The sequence below is a fragment of the Leptidea sinapis genome, chromosome 1, assembly GCF_905404315.1.
Source record: "Leptidea sinapis chromosome 1, ilLepSina1.1, whole genome shotgun sequence".
Classification (NCBI taxonomy): domain Eukaryota; kingdom Metazoa; phylum Arthropoda; class Insecta; order Lepidoptera; family Pieridae; genus Leptidea; species Leptidea sinapis.
In genome coordinates, this window is record NC_066265.1 from 28,165,346 (window position 1) to 28,186,419 (window position 21,074).

Genomic DNA, 21,074 nt, shown 5'->3' on the forward strand with positions numbered 1-21,074 from the left:
ACAAATGTAAGGAACTATTAAGCTTATCATCTTCTCCAATCGATTCTGTAAATATTGTAAATAAATACTTCGCCACAGTAGGATCCTCACTTGCAGCAGATATATCTGCTAGTCTCTCAGCAAAGCCAATGGTGGAAAAAGACAATGAAAAATCTACTAAAACTCCTGAATCATCGTTTGCTCTCCTTCTTGTAAATGAATGCGAAATTATCAGCATAATTAATTCACTCAAATCTCAAAGGGCTCCAGGATGGGACGGAATATCAAACGACTTTTATAAAAATACTAAATTTGCTATTTGCAAACCCATTACACACATTTGCAATACTTGTTTCTTGACAGGAGTTTTCCCCACTGCATTGAAAAAATCTATTATATGTCCCATTTATAAAGGTGGAGATAGAGATAGTGCTTCGAACTATCGCCCAATTTCTTTACTTCCTGCACTATCCAAGATTATAGAAAAGATCATAAACAAAAAATTGGTGATATACCTAGAGAGTAAAAACTTGTTATCGAATAATCAGTTTGGTTTCCGGCCCAAAAAATCAACTTTTACCGCAGTAACAAAAATAACATATGATTTAGTTTATAACCTGGATTCAGGTAAAAAATGTTTGGGCGTTTTCCTAGATCTCACGAAGGCATTCGACACTGTCTCTGCTCCCAACCTTTTACATAAACTAGAGCAACTCGGTATAAGGGGTTTTCAGCTTAAACTTTTTGAAAGCTACCTTACAAACCGCAAACAAGCGGTTAAAATTGACCAATATCTTAGTGACGAGGTCTATGTTGACTGTGGAGTTCCGCAAGGAAGCATACTCGGGCCAACGCTCTTCACTATATATATTAACGAACTCTGTAACATGCAATTACCTAACACTGTCATCTCAACATATGCAGACGACACTGCATTAATATTTTCAGGAAGTACATGGACAGACGTTAAGGAAATAGCAGAAAGAGGGTTATCCAAAGTATCTAATTGGCTAAAACGCAACATTTTGACTTTAAATGTAAATAAAACGAAGTATGTCCCCTTCTCAATTTCAACCAGAAACAATCCTGATCAGGACTATCAGATTAAAATACATTCATGTATGCAATTTCCTGGTCGATCTGACTATTGCAACTGTCCAAATATCCAAAGAGCTGACCATATTAAATACCTAGGAGTCTATCTAGACAGACACTTGAGATGGGACATACATATCGATAACCAGACAAGCAGAATTAGGAAACTAATATATATTTTTAAAAGCTTACGACATGTCGCAGATCCGGAACTTATAAAAAATATTTATGTGTCCCTGGTACAATCGCTATTAATATATTGCCTACCGGTATGGGGAGGAGTCCCGAAATCACACCTAATAAGTATAGAACGGGCCCAAATATGCATACTTAAAGTAATGTTTTTTAAACGTTTTAGGCATCCCACAAAGCAGCTGTATCGTGAAAATAGGCTAATGAGCGTGAGACAGTTGTATATTTTACATGTGCTTCTATATAAACATAATGAACTCCCATATAACACAATATGCGAACAAATTAAGCAAAAAAGGCTCCGACATAATGTCTGTCAAATACCATCAAACAAAACAAAATTTACTAATAAACAAATCCCTTTCTTATCAAATTCTCTATATAATAAAATAAATAAAGATCTAAATATTTTTGAAATGACCACAAATAAACTCAAACATGAAGTTCAAAACTGGTTTCTAACAAAAGACTATAGAGAAACTGAAGAATTGTTAGAAATTATAACGTAATACATTTAAAATATAACATTACTCTTCTTAGTAAGTAAAACTACTTTAGGATCAATAAATAAAATCCACCTTAAAAAAAATATATATATAGATATATATATATATTAATAATATACAACTTATAACTGCATCTTGTCGCATCTAGTAGCTGCTAATACTGTGTTGATTCATGTCGGTATCAACTCACTTATTGTTTTATTGAGGGTACATGTAATTTTAATACAACAGCGAAGTACAATTTATTTTGTGCAATGATTACCATTTTTATTAGAAACTGTGGTAATAATGTAGTGTGTTTGATTATCAATTGGTAGACATCCTGTTATTTAATTAAGTGTTACAATCCAAATATGTGAATCAGGTTAGCTACCTAACTACCCAACTGGCGAAATGGTCTGGGTATGTACCGAAAGTAATTCTGCTTTAATTAAATATCACATTACACGTATCATTTACATTACATCAGTTGACCTAAATAATTAATATACGATATTATTTATTAATAAGTACTTATATTTCAATAGGTTTAGGATACATTTCAACTTCTTTAATTTAAAACTAGGTAATAATTTAGATACCTTACGTTACTAATTAGCAAATAAGCACATATTCTTTTAGAAAATATTATATCTATCTATATTTCATACATATAAAGAAATATACAATCATATACCTTCACTAGTATGTACGTAATTATCTGGTGGTATACATACCGACCTACATTTTTACTCATTACTACTCATACCTTTAAATTAATTATATACTATATTATATTTCTTATTTATTTTTCCTTTCAAAATTATTAAACTACTACTCATCTTGTGCATTATAATAGTCAGACATACACATTCTTGAACTATGGAATAACAGACCGATACACGGGGAGTACTAATATCCTAGACACAGGGAAACTTAGTTAGGAGTTAGAGCTCAGCCATGTACTAGTAGATTGTTGTCATAATGTAGACTACATACCTACCACTCCAGCAAAATATCAATTTTCTGGGAAGGCACCAGCTTTTATGTCTGCTTCACATAAAACCTACTGTCTGTATGTGCCTAGGTTCTTTAAGAAGTCCTAGCAATAAAAACTTCGTACCTACTTGTCTAGATGCACTTACCAAACATAAGTATATAGGCTTCTTAATGTTTGTATCTAAAGGTTGTGATGATGTATAATGTTGTGTAGTAGGTATTATGAGTATGTAGTAGTATGTACATGGCTTTTTTGTATAATACGTTTTTCTTTTGAGACAAAATAGAATATTTGTATTTGTATTTGATATGTGATCCCACTGTCTTTCTTATTTCTTGTAGTATTATTTGTACAAAGTTTTACTACGCAACCTGACATTTTAGCTTCAATTATGTATCGGCAAAGTTTAACAGAACAAGTGGCACCTCAACGTCACACATTGTTCCAGACTGGCTCGAGTACGCCCACTTGGGCGTAGTATTAGTTGGCGCACCTTGCATTACGCCTGCGGTATGTAGTTGGAGCGCAGCGGAGACTAATCCTTAATCTAAGCTTCAAGATTACATCATTATTTTTCTATTACATATATTTATCGCTCAAGCCACTCGAGTTACAAAAGTAGTTAGAAGTCAGAAATTTCAATAATCGTAGTATTGGATTGAATCGTTGTCAACGACTCGTAAAAAGCTATTATATCACAAGATTTTACAAAAACAATGAATTTAGGTAATTAGACGGCTATAAAGCCAGTAGTAGGGATTCGCCGGTTCTGGATAAGAGTAGTGGGGATTCCCCGGTTCTGCCTCCCGGGTTCTGGCTCAGTTGTTCGTGATGCCTACTAAAAACAGTTTGGTGTCAAACTGGGGGTTTTGATGTATTTCCGAGCGATTTGCGATCCGTTTTTCGATATCTCTTATAATTTCAAAGTTAGCTGTTTAAGTTAAATAGATCCATACTCATTACTAATCAGTGGTAATCAACCTAATGATTGGTGAGCGACTCAATGTCAATTTTATGAATGTGATAGATGTATTTAGTAGATTACCTCTCACATTCGTTACTACGATTAAAACGACAGTTTTGTGCTGTGTTTATTATTTATATTAAAAGGTGATATAAATAAAGTATATAATATAACATCGTTGCAGATTGTATCATTTTCAAAATATTTGATGAAATTATTCAAACTCTTCTTATTAAACTGAAAGTATAGATACATTAAACAGTACTCGCAACACATACTGCAGTAAATAAATTCTTTACTCTTGTAGTATTATAGATATATATTCTGCAATTGCTTTGTAAAAACCTCAGCTGGAATCCCTGAGCTGGACGATCATATGAATCAAAGTATTGTCCAGTACCCTGCCCATCAATGTATATTGCAACCCAGTGAGAGCCTGCCTTATTTTCACTATCTACATTGCCGACAATATAATAGGGCGTTACAACGTATATCAACAATCGGTTTGCCGCGTAAACATTATTTTGAATACTGAGATCAATTTTCTATAAATAATAAAGTTCAGATTTCCACGTATATAGTCACTCATCACGATATCTCTGGAACCATAAGCCGTAGAGACTTTAAATTTGGTAAGAATATTCCATTCGCCGAGTAGAGGTCAGCTAAGAACGGATTTTACAAAATTTCACCCGCAAGAGTTTTTTTTTATTATGAACAGAACAACGTCTATCGGGTCAGCTAGTTTTCTATAAATAATAAAGTTTAGAATAAGGTCTTGTCAGTTGAGGGATTGAATATTTATGTGGTTCATGTATCTTATTCATATATTGAAAAGTTATTGGGTTAAATATATATATATATATATATAAAAAAAAAAACAAAACATCAGTTTATGTGCATACTTTAATTCAAAATTATAAGGCAATATAGTAGGAAGTTTAACTAAAATAACACACACCCATACAAACGATCAAACATAAACATAAAAGGTAGTCGTCATTTATTTATTTAATTAATTGAAAACAAAAAATCAAAAAATATATGTCTAAGTGTACAGATAATCTACATACAGGGCTACACATCATTCATTAGCTGTTTACCTTTCATCCTATAATAATATATTATACCTTGGGTTAAATTAGTTAATACCATTAAGCAATCTATTTTCTAAAGATTATATTAATAAAAAAAAATGTGATAGATACTAAAAAATTGTAGACTTGATTGAATATGATCGTTTATCAATATTTGTCATTGGGATTGACCAAAAGCAAAATACTATACACTTCACTAACTCACTACCACATCTGTAAAACTAGCACACAAGAACATTTTAAATTTAGTCTCGCCGTATTAAGGAGAGTGGTTGTCTATTACCTACGCTAGTATACTAAGTTTATGGTTAATACATACCTAATGTTAGTAAAATTAAAATGTCTAAAACATTATATTTAAAATTAAGTCCAATACAACAAAATTTACGTGTAATGAACAACATTTATTTATAAAGGTTTGGAGCCCATCAGCACCAATGTCCAAGTCTGATATTTTATTTAGGTACTCATTACAACCTTTTGACATTCACTCGATAGAAGAATTTTTACCGAGGTTTTTATTTCCTTTCATTAGTGCAAAAAATTAACGTTCACTTCGAAGTACATTAATACACAGTTTCGCCAGCAAGTCTGGGCTATAAATTAAATTGTGAAATAGTTTATTTGAGATCTTTAAGTCTAGCAATTTACGTCTCTCTTGCAAACTCTGTATTTTATAGAACTCTGGCTATAATAGTTGTCCAGCATTCGTGAATTAGTTTGGCTCTGCACGGCTAACAAATAACATGTATTAGGGAAATATAAAACGACTAGTAGTTGCCCGTTGCATTCGCAACTAAAGGTTTTATAGCAATAAAATGTTTAATATGAGAATAATCGTTAACAGAGAGAGTTATCATACTGAAACTTGCAGGGCAAGCCTGTCAGCCACTAAGTTCCCATTCTGCACGGACGCACGCCAAGAAAGGGAAGATATTAGTAGGATTATAGGGACAATAGTTACGAAAATATAAATTGATGTGTGTTGCATTATAATATGCTATAGAGGTATGCCGTCCTGGTCCCAAATACCTTAATTGTATTGAGTGCGATCTGGCATTTTCCGGCTGTGGTCCGCGCGGATGGTGCATCGGTGATAACGTTAGGATAATGTGCTGAGTGTGGCAGGTGAGGAGCACATGGACATGGAGTTCGAGCTGCCGGACAGAACCTCCATCGGGGGAAGCGAGACCTGCCTGAGCTTGAGGTAACGCGAACAGTCGCCACCATAACTTTAAATACGACATTAAGTTTAATACTTAATAATTTTATTCATATCTAGTTGTATCATATAATATTCTTGCTTATGGAACGCAGTCATTATTACAGGTGTTGAAGTATGAAATTGCCGTTTTGACGTCGTCTAGGTTACTTTGAATTATAACAAAAACCTGCTCGGTGCAAGGTTTTGCTGTTGCTGCTCGGATCGGTGCGATCATCCGTGATTGGCTGGTCGTCGTTCATGCACATGAATATGATAATATTTTGTTCGACTCGCGTTTCCGACACAAAAAACATATTATGCAAGTTACCCAGGGCCAAACTAATAACTTGTCGCTCGCCAAATTCATGATTACCTGAGAAGTTTCAATGGCCAATGTTTTCATCCAGTTTGTTTTGAAAGTGTACTGGATTGGACCACCGATTGTGTTCGACATTTATTTTGACTCGATGGCCTTCCGGGCTTAGTGCCCGCGGATAAGTTTTGGCGTAAATAAACGAGTCATGGTGTGAGTAGAGCTGACGGGGCGCACCCGGCAGGGAGATCATCCGGCGGCTGGAGCGCGTGTACTGCGGGTCCATCGGCGCCGAGTACATGCATATGTACGACCAGGACAAGCTGCAGTTCATGCGCCAGTGGCTGGAGGCGCCCGGCGCCCTGGACAAGAGCGTCGAAGAGAAGCGGCTCATCATGCGCCGCCTCACCAAAGCCGTTTTGTGAGTCTCGCAGCCTGACTCTCTGTCTATACGATGACCTTACTGGCACATTTATAATACATATAAATAGTTTATTGAAAGCATTCAGTTTGTTATGAAAATTTTGAGCATTGATTTTCAGTAAGCACGGCGCCATGTCCTGCTGCAGTTTTGTGCAAGTGTGTTTCGGTTTGAAGGGTACCGTAGCTAGTAATTTCTGAGCTGATAAGCTGACTTTCACAAAGTGTCGAGTGCAATTGCGACAACACTCCGAACTTTGGGTTTAACCAACAATACTTAGCGCTACTACGTTATAAAGGACAGGAAGTCTCACTTACCATCTGGCGAATGCCTTGCTCATCTAGTCATACTTCTCATAAAAAAAGAAAACACCAAAGAGCGTCCGGGTCACCTGAATACTACGCTAGGAAGGACATGAATGAAATTACTGTGAAAACGGGTGCCGGGTGTTTGGGATAGTAATTGTGCTTGCTAAGGTAGGATTGGGCAGCACGTATCAAATCAAACAACTCTTTCAAAACTAACCGTGGTTACTGCCACAGAAGGCACACAAATAAGGCAACGCATCTACACAGCGCCAAGTTTTCAGAAAACTGGACCCCGACAATTCGTTCATATCTGCGCTGCACGCGGTCAAATAGGTTGAGCTGATGTTGGGCTGAGAAATGAGGACATAAGTGGCTGGACCTACGCTCTATAGAGGGCTAGAATGCGGACCGGCTTGAAGGTCTATTAACCCAGTTTTTCGAAGCCAATTTGGTATTGCCTTCCAAGTGACCGCGGAATTGGCAATCGTTTTGAAGGATATTAAGGGGAATTACATGTTAAGGGCTATTATTTTAGACCAACTACTTTTTCATTCTATAAATAATAAACTAATACGTGCCAGTTACGGAGATGTAGGCAAAACATCTGGTTTTTGACTTTCCATCGGGTGGGTCATTTGGCCGTCTGCCCTCTAAATTAAGAATAAGAGTAAGATAAATGATAGGGCTGATATTATATATATTATGCTGAAGTTTTCAACAGCTTAGAGAAGTATTTTGCAACAAAATGGCCGGCGGAGAAGCGGTTCGGCTTGGAGGGAGGCGAGAGCATGATTGTGATGCTGGAAGAGATCGTGGATACCAGCACGAAGCTAGGCGTGGAGTCCATCGTGATGGCCATGCAGCATCGAGGTGGGTGTCAATGAAGGCAGGGTGGTCAGCAATTAATGTCTAGTTTGGAAAGCATGAATGAGTTGCTGGTGACTGAAAATAAGCTCCTAGCAATGGTAGTAAAGTAATGGCCATGTCAGGGTTGCCGTTGATCACAACAGTCAATGTTTGCCAAATATGTAACAGCAAGAATTTAAGGAACATTGTTATATCGTGAATAGCGCTGTTATTATAGCGTCATTTCTTTCCAAAGAAATTGTAAGGAATTAATTGATTACAGTTATTTCAAAGGAATAAATATTGAAAAATAATAAAACACATCTATGAAATTCTAAAAAAACCATAAACCATAAGTATTACCATAAAGAATGAGGAAATATTATTTTACAACCCAAATGTTCAATACAATATGCTTCCCCGGGGCGTAAAATGACTAAGAGAATCCCAGGCCCAAGGTGTCCAAAGAGGCGACTAAATCTTTCAGAGTGAGGAATAGACTTTGAAAGTAGACTTTTCAAATATCAATAAAACATATCAATAGTAAATTAAAATCATTTATTAAACTGCAACACTAAAATAAATTGGTGGCTTTATTTCCGTCACCGCCATTTGCAGGAAAATCTGTGTCTGATTTTATTTTAAATTGAATCCCCTATTCAAATCATTGATTCTGATGGTCAAAATAATGATTAAGCAAATAATTACTATATTTTTTATGAGGCATGAGATATATGTCCTAGGCGGCGTATTGGCATTCTCCTCTATTAAATCCCATAATATACCATTTTAACGCAAGAGCTGTGCTCCAATTAATTACACAAGAAGCCGAATTAGCGTAGGAGCCAGGTGTAATGGCGCAGTTAACTTATCACGAAATGAATTGTTGAAGGCCGCCTGAACATGTTGGTGAACGTGTGCCGGAAGCAGCTCACCGACATCTTTGCCCAGTTCAAGCCGATGGAACCCAAGGAGCCAGTGAGTATTCCATCCCCCATGTAGAGCTCTAAGCTTTAAGGTCCCTAAGCCGTATAGGTTCGAGAAGCCTGTACAAAGTGTATTTGTCCTAACTCTACCTAGATACTCGCCATCACGTCTTCATATTTGTAATCCTTGTATTCTGTCGTTCGTAGTAATTCGTAATTGTAGTCTGCCGTTTGCAGTTAGCGGGTGCTGTAACCTGTTTATTATTGCAGGGCTCCGGAGACATCAAGTACCACCTGGGAACTTATATTCATAGATTCATTCGAAGAACTAATCGCTATATAAAAGTATCCATGAGCTGCAACCCCTCGCATCTGGAGGTCGTGTCTCCTGTCGTGGTTGGCAAGGCGCGGGCTGAGCAGCACTTCAAGGGCGACAGCAATGGGGACAAGGTGAGCCACATCAGGAGCGCTGGACGAGATGATGTACACAATATTATGTGTATCAGTCCCTATGGGAAGGATATGATTGTAAACGGTTGTGGTCGCAGGTGATGGCGATCATCATGCACGGCGACGCGGCGTTCTGCGGGCAGGGCGTGGTGTACGAGACCATGGCACTCACGGACCTGCCTGCCTTCACCACGCATGGAGCCATCCACATCGTGTGCAACAACCAGATCGGCTACACCACCGACCCGCGGTTCTCACGCAGCTCGCCCTACTGCTCGGGTTCGTTAAACACACTAACTAGTGCGAAAATTAATGTTGGATCAATACGAGAAATCACTTCTTCATGAAATGGTCAAAGTCCAGTCTCGTGGTTGCTCGTTAAAGTAGTGGTGTTTTATGTTGCTCCGCGAAGAATAATATTCCTTTATTTATTTAAGGGCATTTTGTATCTATATCAACCACATTATAATCTAAGTAAATTAACACTCAAACAAAATCCTTAATTTAACAAAATAAAATATAATATAAACAGAAAAAAAATAAACAAATTAATAAAAAGAAAAGCAAGTTATACAGTCTTTAACCAGTAAGACTTATGGATTCAAACAGACTTATTTAGATGCAGGACGGGCAAGCATATTTACAAACATGCTCGTATTACAACTGTTCAAAACCCATAAGTCCTACAATTTCGTCTCTACTAGGCTGAAATCGGACACATCCAGTTAATAAGTGTTCCACATCCTCAATTATTCGACATGAGCCCTCTATACAAATACTTAAATTATTACTAATCGCCAGCATTTGAAATTAGACTAACGCCAAAGTTTGGTCCCTTAAAAAGTACCGTGGGCGTTAATTGCAACTTTCAAATGTCTCGGCGTAAATGACTGATTAATTGGTCATTTTAAAGGGGCCGCCGGGCTTACGAGGTCATATATCCGGCTCAGTAAGTTATCTGTATTATGCAGCCGTTTAACGCAGTCCCAATAGTATTTGTCTCTGGTTTCGTTGCAGACATCGCCAAATGCGTGAACGCGCCCGTGCTTCACGTGAACGGTGACGACGCGGAGGCGGTGGCGCACGTGGCTCGCGTGGCGATCGAGTTCCGCTGCCGGTTCAAGACCGATGTGGTGCTGGACCTGGTGTGCTACCGCCGCTTCGGCCACAGCGAGGAGGACGAGCCCAGCTTCACGCAGCCCTTCATGTACAAGAAGATCCGCTCTATGACCACCGGTTAGTAGCGCCCCATCACTCTACTGCTCTCAGATAGCATCGCCCTGCCTCTGTCATTAAAGTATCGATTGCAGTTGACAAAATGTACGGAGAGAAGCTGAAAGCTTCCGGGCTGGTGACCGATGCGGACATCAAAGGTTGGGAGAAGGAGTACATGGACACGCTTAACCAGCACTTCGAGCTCGCCAAGAAGGTCACGAAGCTCAGCATAATGGACTGGATCGATACACCCTGGACTGGGTTCTTTGAGTCCAGAGATTTGAATAAGGTACATTAAGTAGGTACCTACCATACAGGTACCTTAATTCGGGCAATAATATATGTTCTAATAATACCCGCTTTGCTGGGTAATTTTTGATTGTATACTTATTTATTAATGTTAATAATCTATCGCAACTTACTTCACAATTTTTTTATATAAAAGACACATGTTCTTTTTTCTAAAATTATTCTGGGATGTTCTAGATTATTCAAGAAATTTCTAGATCATTGTAGAATTTTCTAGAACAATCCAAATTATTTTAGATAAATTATAATCACACATTTATAGAAATCACATGTTTCAACCCCGTATCTTATACACCCTTATCGGATCAACTTGCTATATATTACATAACGATATTTATTTGATATTCATTCATTTTTTATTGAAAAAGAAACGTATAATGATTAATATAACAGTAATATTATAAGGATTTAAACAGCAATCGTTTATAAATTAAATTGTGAAATTAATTAAATTTTTCAAACGCTTGAGAATAGATTTTCATTCAAAAAATTAAAAAAAGACAAAAAATTAGACCACTTGCTCACTCGACTACAAAGTATGTATATGTATTACCTGTCCATGAAATATATAACTACCTAATGGTGAGCTACCGACTACACCTTCTCAAACTACCTTCAAATATTACAGATACAAGAGACTGGCATCTGCGAGACTTCAATATCGACAATATCAAAACATTTCTGCAAGCCGCCCGAAATCTGGGCTTTTGAAGTTCACAAAGGTATCCATAGGATACTGCAGAACCGGGAGAAAATGGTGAGAAATACAGGGCTTTGTCTAATAGCGGATACGAAATGCAAAATATGAATACACGATTGTACGCTTATCCTCAGGTCAAGGAAGGAATAGCGGATTGGGCAATGGGGGAGGCACTCGCGTATGGCTCACTATTAAGAGACAAAATTCACATCAGATTTACTGGAGAGGATGTCGAACGCGGAACGATGGCCCACAGGTGATTCGAAGCTCAAATGCTTGTTTTTTTTATAAAAATAAGGGACGAGACGAGCTGGACGTTCAGCTGGTGGCAATTGGTACGGCCTGCCCATTACAATGCAGTGCCGCTCAAGATTATTGAAAAACCCAAAAATTCTGAGCGACACTACAACTGTGTTCGTTACCTTGAGACATAAGATGTCAAATCTCATTTGCCCAGTAATGTCACTAGTTACGGCGCCCTTCAGACCGAAACAATGTAATGCTTACGCGGCTGCTTCACGGCAGAATTAGGCGTCGTTGTGGTACCCATAATCTAGCCGGAATCCTGTGCAAAGGAGCCTCCCACTGGTTAACATGTTATCATCCTTGTTAGTCTTGTACTGAGTGCACGTGTCCGCAGGCATCACGTATACCACCACCAAAGCGTGGACGGCGCCACCCACCGCGTGTTGGACACCCTCTACCCTGACCAAGAGGTGTACGATCTGCATAACAGCTCCTTGTCCGAATTCGGTAACTTTATAATCAATTTGACTTTCACACCAAACTATTGTTTGTTATTCTTTGTTCAATATTTTTTTATTTATTTAGTAAGAATACGTTGCATACAATGTGTTGCCTTATGGTACATTTACACATTAATTACTTATATTATTACAAGGAAGTACTTAATAACATTATTATAATAAGGCAATTTCCTTGCTTACTATCTAAATTACTTTATAAAGTACTCACACAAGAATATAAAAAACTTATAACTATAAACAAAAAAGTAAATTTTATATAAACTAAATTTAAAATACATCAACTATTATCAAAAAAGAATGATATTATTTAATTAAATAATTTTTAATTTTGCGCTTAAAAATCGATGCAGAGTTTCAAAATATGTCCAAAACTGCTATTTTAAATATTTTTCTATAGGACATTACAATTCTGTTAATAGGAGCGGTCCTACCTAGATCACCCTTTCTAATTCTTGGCATGAAAGTAAGTTTTTTTTAAATATGATAATGGACTTAAATTCAATACTGATAATGAACGACATTTACAAATACTCTTCAAGTCTCACAACACAGTAGAGGAGAGAAATGGTGAGACAGTATGGAGGATATCATCCTCACCATCTGGATGTGTGGCCGGCAACGCTCCTGTGGTTCCTCTGGTGTTGCAAGAGATTGTGGGCGGCGATGATCACTTAACAATATTCCATAAAAAAAAGAGGTAGGCAGTATCAAATATGTGTGTATTATATCACTTAATAGGGCTCAGGAAAGATATAATCTTAGAAAGTTTTTTACAAATAATATAAAAAATATTATTAACTATTTGTGGTTGAATTGTGAATGATTGGACGTGAACTTTGCACGCTTACCAACCATCGGTGAAAATACAATAATTTAAACGGTCTGTCCCATTTTTATAAGCTTAAGTTTTACGGAATCTTTTAACGAGACTTTCGACCCCCTCAAAACGTCTGATCAATTTGAAACTGAAAAGTTGTCAAGGACCGAACGCAATTCAATTTTTTCAATTCATTCAAGTTTATAAGGTTTGTCCCAGTTTTCCGACCGATATCTTCCGTAATAGCGATTTTTTAAATCAAAAATATCCGATGCCCGGTAGTGTCGTTGTGCCAAAGAGCAAGCTTGTGCTAATAGATCATGTAATTCTGGAATGTGCTGGGGTGGCCAACCAACGGGCATAAACCTTAGTAAATACAGGATCGCTCCAGGAAGTATGCGAACACCCCAGTAGTGTTCTGAGCTTCTGGAAGGAGCTGGGCTAGTTGGAATGACTGGCCGCAGAATGGACACAACTGAGCGGTCTAATTGCGGAAACAGGAGCCCCTTACCAAACTCCATAAAGGTTATTCAGTGCTAAGAAATTCTCAAATAAAATGCAATTTAGACAGAAAGAAACAAAGATATATAATGGTTCAAAAAACAGGCTGTAATGGAAAACCAAACTAAAAAGTAGAATATAATTTACGTTGCATTCTTCCTTTTAAATGTAAGAAAAGAAAAAAGAAAGAAATTTTAGTTCAAGTTTTTACGAAAAGACTTTCCCGACCTAATATTATTTTTTGACAATAATATTATTTTTAAAACGTGCAAGTGGTATTAATGAATTATAAATAGAACACAAAATGAAAATAATAATCAGTAAAATGAAACGGCGGTAATCCCAGAAATATTTAACTCTTTCATCAATAAATAAGAATAAAAGAGAAAGTCAAGAACCTGATAATAACTTGACCTGTAAAAAGTGTTTATTTTCTGTGGAATAGATAGTATCAATACAGCTGTATATTATACCTTGAAAGAAAAAAATTCACTTGTTAAAATAATATATTTATAAAGATTTGTTTTATTCTAGGTATAGGAATAGGAAGGTATAGGAATGAAATGCCAACTTAGCTCAAAAGATGAGGTAACGATATACGTTAGCGTTTTCGAGAAAAAAAATGGCAAAAAATCTAACAATGCTCCTAGCTCTTCAGAAATACGTGAGTGTTAGTAACACGGCCTTAATTATTGTATACAATTATAAAATATTTATGTATCTGTTACTTATTCCTAAAGTTAATTATTATTAAGTTTTACTTACCGTAGGTAGGTAAATTTTAATCGCGCAAAATTTTTTTGAAGTAACACTTCTTTAGGCGCGACTTGAGGGTAACTCAGAATTTTTTTCTGACGGAAGTAACGCTCAGTACATAAGTCAATTGAAAGAATTTTTAAGCCATTATTTATATATTTATTTATTTAGAAATACCAACATTTGTTTACATTGATGCGTTATATATTTATAATATAGACTAAATATAATGTGCTTAATGTAACAAACAATTACAGGTATCTACCACATGCTTTAATAATTTTCACAAAGTAAATATTAGTTTAAGGGGAAAAGAAAATATACGCTAACAAGTAATAATAGTTAAATGATTTGGTTTGAAATTATTATTATTTAAGATGATTATATATATATTATAAAACTAAGAAACATAATTATTATGACTACATTTTATTTACTAAACTTACATACAAATAATTTACGAACTGTATAGACAGAAGTCGTTAAATTAATATCAATGTAATCGCTATATATGTTTACCATCTTGCACAGCCTAGGAATAGGAGAGTTCGCTCCAAACATACATCTTCGAACCGGTGGAACTATTATTATAATTTAATGATTTTAAAAAATATTTCAAATTGTTCAGTAATATTTTTTTTAAATCTCCAGGGTGTTAATTTGTTTATTTATTACTACCATTGCAATAAATAATATATAAGTTTTCAGAAATTTTCTGACATTCGCGACATTCCCTAATTTGGTTTTGGTTTCTTCGCCCATTATTAGGACAGGCAGAGTTCAAGCCCATACAGCCATATTTGTTAATATTCAATAACAACATCATATTGATACTTATGTGCTAATAATCATTTTACCTTCAATTTCTTATTATCAATTATTTAATTTAATGGGTGAAATTTTTTAAATTTTCGCAAAGTAGTATTAAGTTATAAATAGAATATAAAATGAAAATAATAATCTGTCAAATAAAATGGCGGAATCCCAGGAACATTTTACTCTTCCATCAATAAGAAAGAATAAAAGAGAAAATCAAGACCTGATAATTTTTCTGATGAATAATAATATCAAAACATAACATTATAGCATTTTTGGTAAGATATATAAAATCTCACTTGATAAAATAATATTAATATATATTATTCAAGGCATTTTTTTTAAATATTCTTTTTATATTTATAAAGATTTTGTTTTATTATTATTACGAAGTAAAATTTTCATTAAACGAAAAATTTAAGTGTTACATTCTCTCTACTAACAAAATACATCAACGTATCATCTTAGTAATTTGGTATTTAATTTCTTACTCGTAAGGATTATATCTGAACGCATATTTCAATGCATTAGATTTCCATATCCGACAAACAAAAATCTTAAGCTCAAAAATCGCGCCATCCTTTTTATTCAGCTATGTTACATGTGGTTAGAAAGAGAGAAAGCGAATTTCTATGTATCAGTTTGTGTTCGGATACCCACAAGCCATTTTATTTGTCGATTCAGATTGTTTCGTGGTGTAAATCGTATGCGTTTGGTTCGGCTAGGTCGATTATTGAAAAATGAAATCGGATTTTCTAGTGTGAGAAATCGATACGAATCAATTTGTTTTTGAAATCGAATTTTAGATTCGTTTTGATATATCGGGCTCATGCCTATCACCTACATTACATAACATATATTATTACAATACATACATTACATTTATAAATGTATATTGTAAAATACACATGATTTTTAAAAATTCTTAAATTTTAATTGCATTCTAAAATTTATCAAACATCAAATTATTCCTCTATTGAAGTGATGAAATAAAACACTTTTACACTATCCAACAGATGGCGCTGCACTATGCTGATGCTTAAAAGGCACGCGCTATATAAGTTTACTGGCACTGTGTCACTATCATTTGATGGCTTGGTCAGATTGATGAGGGCAGCGCGAAAAGCTGCTTATTAAGGTTATTTTTTTTGGAACGGGCGACCTAATAGCTATATGCTCATTAGGGCTCTAATCAATAATAAAACCGTCAACCTAAATAATGTAAGGTTTAATATTAAATACATATAAAACAAAAGCAGCTAAGTGCGAGTCGGATTCGCCCATGAAGGATTTCGTAGCAGCAAGCAAGTAACATAATATAAAAGTTATATAGAAAGGAAAATGATATTAAATTATTTAAATGGAAATGGCAAAAAACCATTGCTCAATATCATACACTGCAACAAAGCTCTCATTATTATTACGTATTAAAAAAAACTACTTACTAGATCTCGTTCAAGCCATTTTTCGGTAAAAGTTTTTATGGTAATTTTTAGCTTTATCATTCTCTTATTTTAAAAGTTACATGGGGGGGGGGGCACATATTTTACCAATTTGAAAGTGTATCTCGCGCAAACTATTCAGCTTAGAAAAAAAATATATTAGAAACCTTTATATTATTTTAGAAGAACTATCCATAAATACCCCATACGTATGGGTTAGATGAAAAAAAAAAATTTTTGAGTTTCAGTTCTAATGGGGAACCCCCAAAATTTATTGTTTTTTTGCCTATTTTTGTGTGAAAGTGTTAATGCGGCTCACAGAATACATCTACTTGCCAAGTTTCAACAGCATTTACTTCTTATAGTTTTGGAAAAAAGTGGCTGAGACATACACGGACAGACAGACAGACATTACGAATCTACAGGGGTTCCGTTTTTGCCATTTTTTTTTGTATATTCACTTCCTTTTCCAATAGGTTTCGTCCTACTATTATTTTTTTAGTTTTAAAAATTATCGACCCTGGTCTAAAGAAAATTTTTGACCCCTAAATAGACCAGTTCTTTTCAAAGAAACAATAGTTTTCTAAAAGTGACGGCGAATCGTCAGCGTCGAAATCGTCAACTGCTGTCACATCACAAGGCCGGCGTTTTCTATTTGTGTATTTGTCATGTAGACTACTATCTGACAAAAGAAATTCCAAATTTTAAAAAACTATTGTTTCTTTGAAAAGAACTGGTCTATTTAGTGGTCAAAAATTTTCCTTGGTCAAAGTTTAAGAATAATTAGCTTTTCTTATAAAAATCAGATAAAAGAAAAATATACACGGATATATACCAAAATTATACTAAGAGAAAAGTAAAACTTTATCCCCCTTATTCATAATAGTCTGCTAACTTAAAGCATTGCTAATAATTCACACTCTGTCTTCTTCTATTGACCTAAGTCAGAGTGAGAAAAAACACTCCTAAGCGGCTGTTTAAAGTTAGCGGACCATTATGAATAAGGGGGTATACCTTTACCTCGTCTGTTCGAATTTTTGAAGTTATCTCTGCGCAGGAATTCTGGGATTCGAAGTGGGCTACTCGTATTCGAGTCCTCGACTACTGACCATTTGGGAAGCTCAGTACGGGGACTTCGCGGATACGGCGCAGCCCGTGTTCGACACGTTCATCGTGAACGGAGAGAGCAAGTGGGTGTGCCAGTCTGGTATCGTGGTGCAGCTCCCCCACGGCATCGACGGAGCGGGGCCAGAGCATTCGTCGGCAAGAGTCGAAAGATACCTGCAGATGTCTGACGATGATGAGGATCTGATTCCAGATCTGGATGATAAAAATTTTGCATGTAGGTAATTTATCATCGATATTATTTATATCTCTTTTGTCTAAGTTTATATTTTTGACTAATAAGTCAAGTAAATAATAGTACTAGTAAAGTAATAGTAAAACAGGGCGCTATTGCCAACCTGGCAGCTTTTATTGGCTTTTGTTTACCATATTTTCATTTTGTTATCCATCTATTAAATGTTTTCTGGTATTATAAATATATCACTCCAGATAATTAATAATTTTATAGACTTAACTTAAATATCATAATAACATATATAGGTGCTTATATATGTATAAATATATATATTGGAAGTGTTTCTTGCGCAAAGTATAACTAGAACTATATATATATATATATATATATATATATATATATATATATATATATATAAATATATACAGTCGTGGTCAACTAATTAGGGACACTCTGTAGTTAAACCAAATTGTGAATTTATTTTTTATTTTCCAACGAGTCTAAACAAGATTTCATATCCGTTACATTTAAGTATAATTAGTCATTTATGTGCCCGATTATACAAACAATAACAACGTTCTAAACATTAAAACTCTTTACAGTATAGCTGATCGATTATCACAGTGCTATTTGTTCAAAAAATGCTGGCTGGTCATTTAATTAGGGACACTGAGATATTCCGTTTTATTTTCAAAATCTGAATCTCAATTTTTTTTTATTTCTTCTCCTATTGTTTCGTGGTAGTTTTGGCGGCAATCAAGATTATTAATTTTAAGTTTTGAGAACTATTTTGAAGAAAAATGGGCAAAAATAAAAGTTGCGATACAACACTACGAAAAATCATCATGAAGTTTGTCGAGCGTGGTTGGTCATACCGAGGGATAGCAGAATATTTAAAAAACTATGGTGTGCAGTGCAGTGCAACATTTCAGGCGCAACAATACAGCTTTAAATGTGCCCAGATAAAAAGTATCGAGAAAAACAAATCCGCAAGAATATAGAAAGATAACCAGATTAGCTAAGAAAGATCCATTTTTAGGCTCTGTTTTAACTAAACACGAAGTCTTTAGGGCGGACGAAAGAGCCGCTGTTACAGCGAGGACCGTTAGACGACGTCTGATAGAAGCAGGGTTGTTCGAAGGAGTGGCTCGCAAAGTACCGTTGATGAAGAAAGAACATAGAAATGCACGTTTGACGTTTGCACGTAAATATTTACATTGGACATACGCCCAATGGCGACATGTATTATTTCCTGACGAAGCCAAGGTTAATTTGATTTCTTCAAATGAAAGGAAATACGTACGGCGTCCTGTAAAAGCGGAAATGAATCCAAGATTCACAAAAAAGCAAGTGAAACATGGCGGTGGAAACATTAAAATGTGAGATTCATTTTCTGGACGTGAGTGGGACCTATGAGGAAAGTTCAGGGTAATTTAGACCAACATCAATACAAGGCAATATTAGAGGAAACTATTCTTCCCTACGCTGAGGAACATCTCCCTAATATATGGACGTTTCAGCATGATAACGACCTGAAACATACCACCCGTTCAGTCAAGTCGTTTCATAACAGTTAGTCGGTATCAGTGCTAGATTGGCCAGCAAATAGCCCGGACCTCAACCCAATCGAGCACCTTTGGCACGAAATTTAGATGAATTTAATGAAGCTTTTTGTGAGGCATGAGCAAACATTCCTGTCGAAACATGTCAGAAACTGATAATGTCCATGCCACATCGGTGTCTAGCGATAATAACTAACAAATGTTTTGCTACTGGGTACTGAATTATACACGTAATAAAATGGAGTTGTTAAAGAAATTAAAATACTGGAGATTACTAGTTTTGTTTAACTCTATTTTTCATTTTACTTTACTTTCCTTAATTAAATGTCCAGCTACAGAATTATACCTTAAATTGAATACATGTTTAACCTTGGATATTAAACACTTTTTTCTATTCATTTAATCCTTTATTTACAGCCATTTATTGGATAATAGTTGGACCAAACTATGCAAATAATAGTTACTGAGAAGTCAATAGGGATTTATATTTATATGTTCATAACCGGTTATTTCTCTTCACTATCTTGAATGTCCCTAATTAGTTGACCACGACTGTATATATATATTATATATTTTTAACATAATATGTTAATATAATATATATTATAATATTATTATAACCCTCCATAATGCGTTCAAGAACCCCACATTATGACCACCATAAAAATAGACTGTTTTCTTAGAACAAATTTCTTATCTGTGACAATTTAAAGCAATAATAACATCGATTTCGATAATATTATTTCATTCAAATTTCGAATATCTCTGAACTCATCTCTACTCTATCATCACTACATCAGTCGAGATGAGGTTGAGTGCGAAATTAAATGTCAATTTGCAAACAAATTTGACAATTAATATTGCACGTGAGTAAGATATCGAACGATAATATGACAGTCGGGACCGACTCTATTTTGTCTCTGTAGTAAAAAGAACTATGACAGCTGCCAGAAAACTTGTCACTAACGCTATTACTTACCGTTTAAAATTTATGGTGGTAATACTATGCGGCTCCTGAACGCATCATGGAAGCTTATGACATGTGGGTAGATAAAGTAGTGTATGTAACTGTTCATAATTAGGCATTGAACACTCTTGTGATGTTATCACTCACACTCGTCCAGACCCTTCATTAGATACAGTGACATAAACTACTTAATTTAGATAATTTATTCGACTAGATAGAGCCTCTTGCTGCTAGACGACCGATAAAAACAGGCCAGGAATGTTACTTTAGTGTGCGTAACAAGCTAGGTCTTACACTAGCGATTTTTTTGTCACTTTGTATTAGTCTGCGTGCATTGCTCAAAATAGAGGTTAAGTGTCAACCTCAATTTTTTTCGACGTTTTCACAGCTGTCAGTCTATCTAGAAGTATAAATGATCTAAGCTACTAATAGCATCTACTCGGATGGTACTTCCGTTGTTGGCAGTTACGTTTTTTTTTATTAAAATAAGGAACGAGACGAACAGAACGTTCAGCTGGTGATAATTGATACGCCCTACCCATTGCATGCATTGTAATAATGCAGTGCCGCTCAGGATTCTTGAAAAACCCAAAAATTCTGAGCAGCACTACAATTGCGCTCGTCACCTTGAGACATAAGATG

The 21,074-nt window shown here is 35.4% G+C and overlaps 1 protein-coding gene across 1 annotated transcript in view; it reads left to right on the forward strand.

Moving 5' to 3' along the window:
• Positions 1–21,074, forward strand: part of LOC126969296 (2-oxoglutarate dehydrogenase complex component E1-like) — a 36,731-nt gene that overhangs the window by 10,749 nt on the left and 4,908 nt on the right. The window contains exons 6-17 of the mRNA XM_050814676.1: positions 5,941–6,019; positions 6,574–6,750; positions 7,780–7,928; positions 8,797–8,882; positions 9,101–9,280; positions 9,379–9,559; positions 10,298–10,516; positions 10,591–10,784; positions 11,433–11,561; positions 11,639–11,760; positions 12,145–12,257; positions 17,661–17,945. Of these exons, the coding sequence (XP_050670633.1) occupies positions 5,941–6,019; positions 6,574–6,750; positions 7,780–7,928; positions 8,797–8,882; positions 9,101–9,280; positions 9,379–9,559; positions 10,298–10,516; positions 10,591–10,784; positions 11,433–11,561; positions 11,639–11,760; positions 12,145–12,257; positions 17,661–17,945 (1,914 nt within the window). The remainder of the gene's footprint in view (positions 1–5,940; positions 6,020–6,573; positions 6,751–7,779; positions 7,929–8,796; positions 8,883–9,100; positions 9,281–9,378; positions 9,560–10,297; positions 10,517–10,590; positions 10,785–11,432; positions 11,562–11,638; positions 11,761–12,144; positions 12,258–17,660; positions 17,946–21,074) is intronic.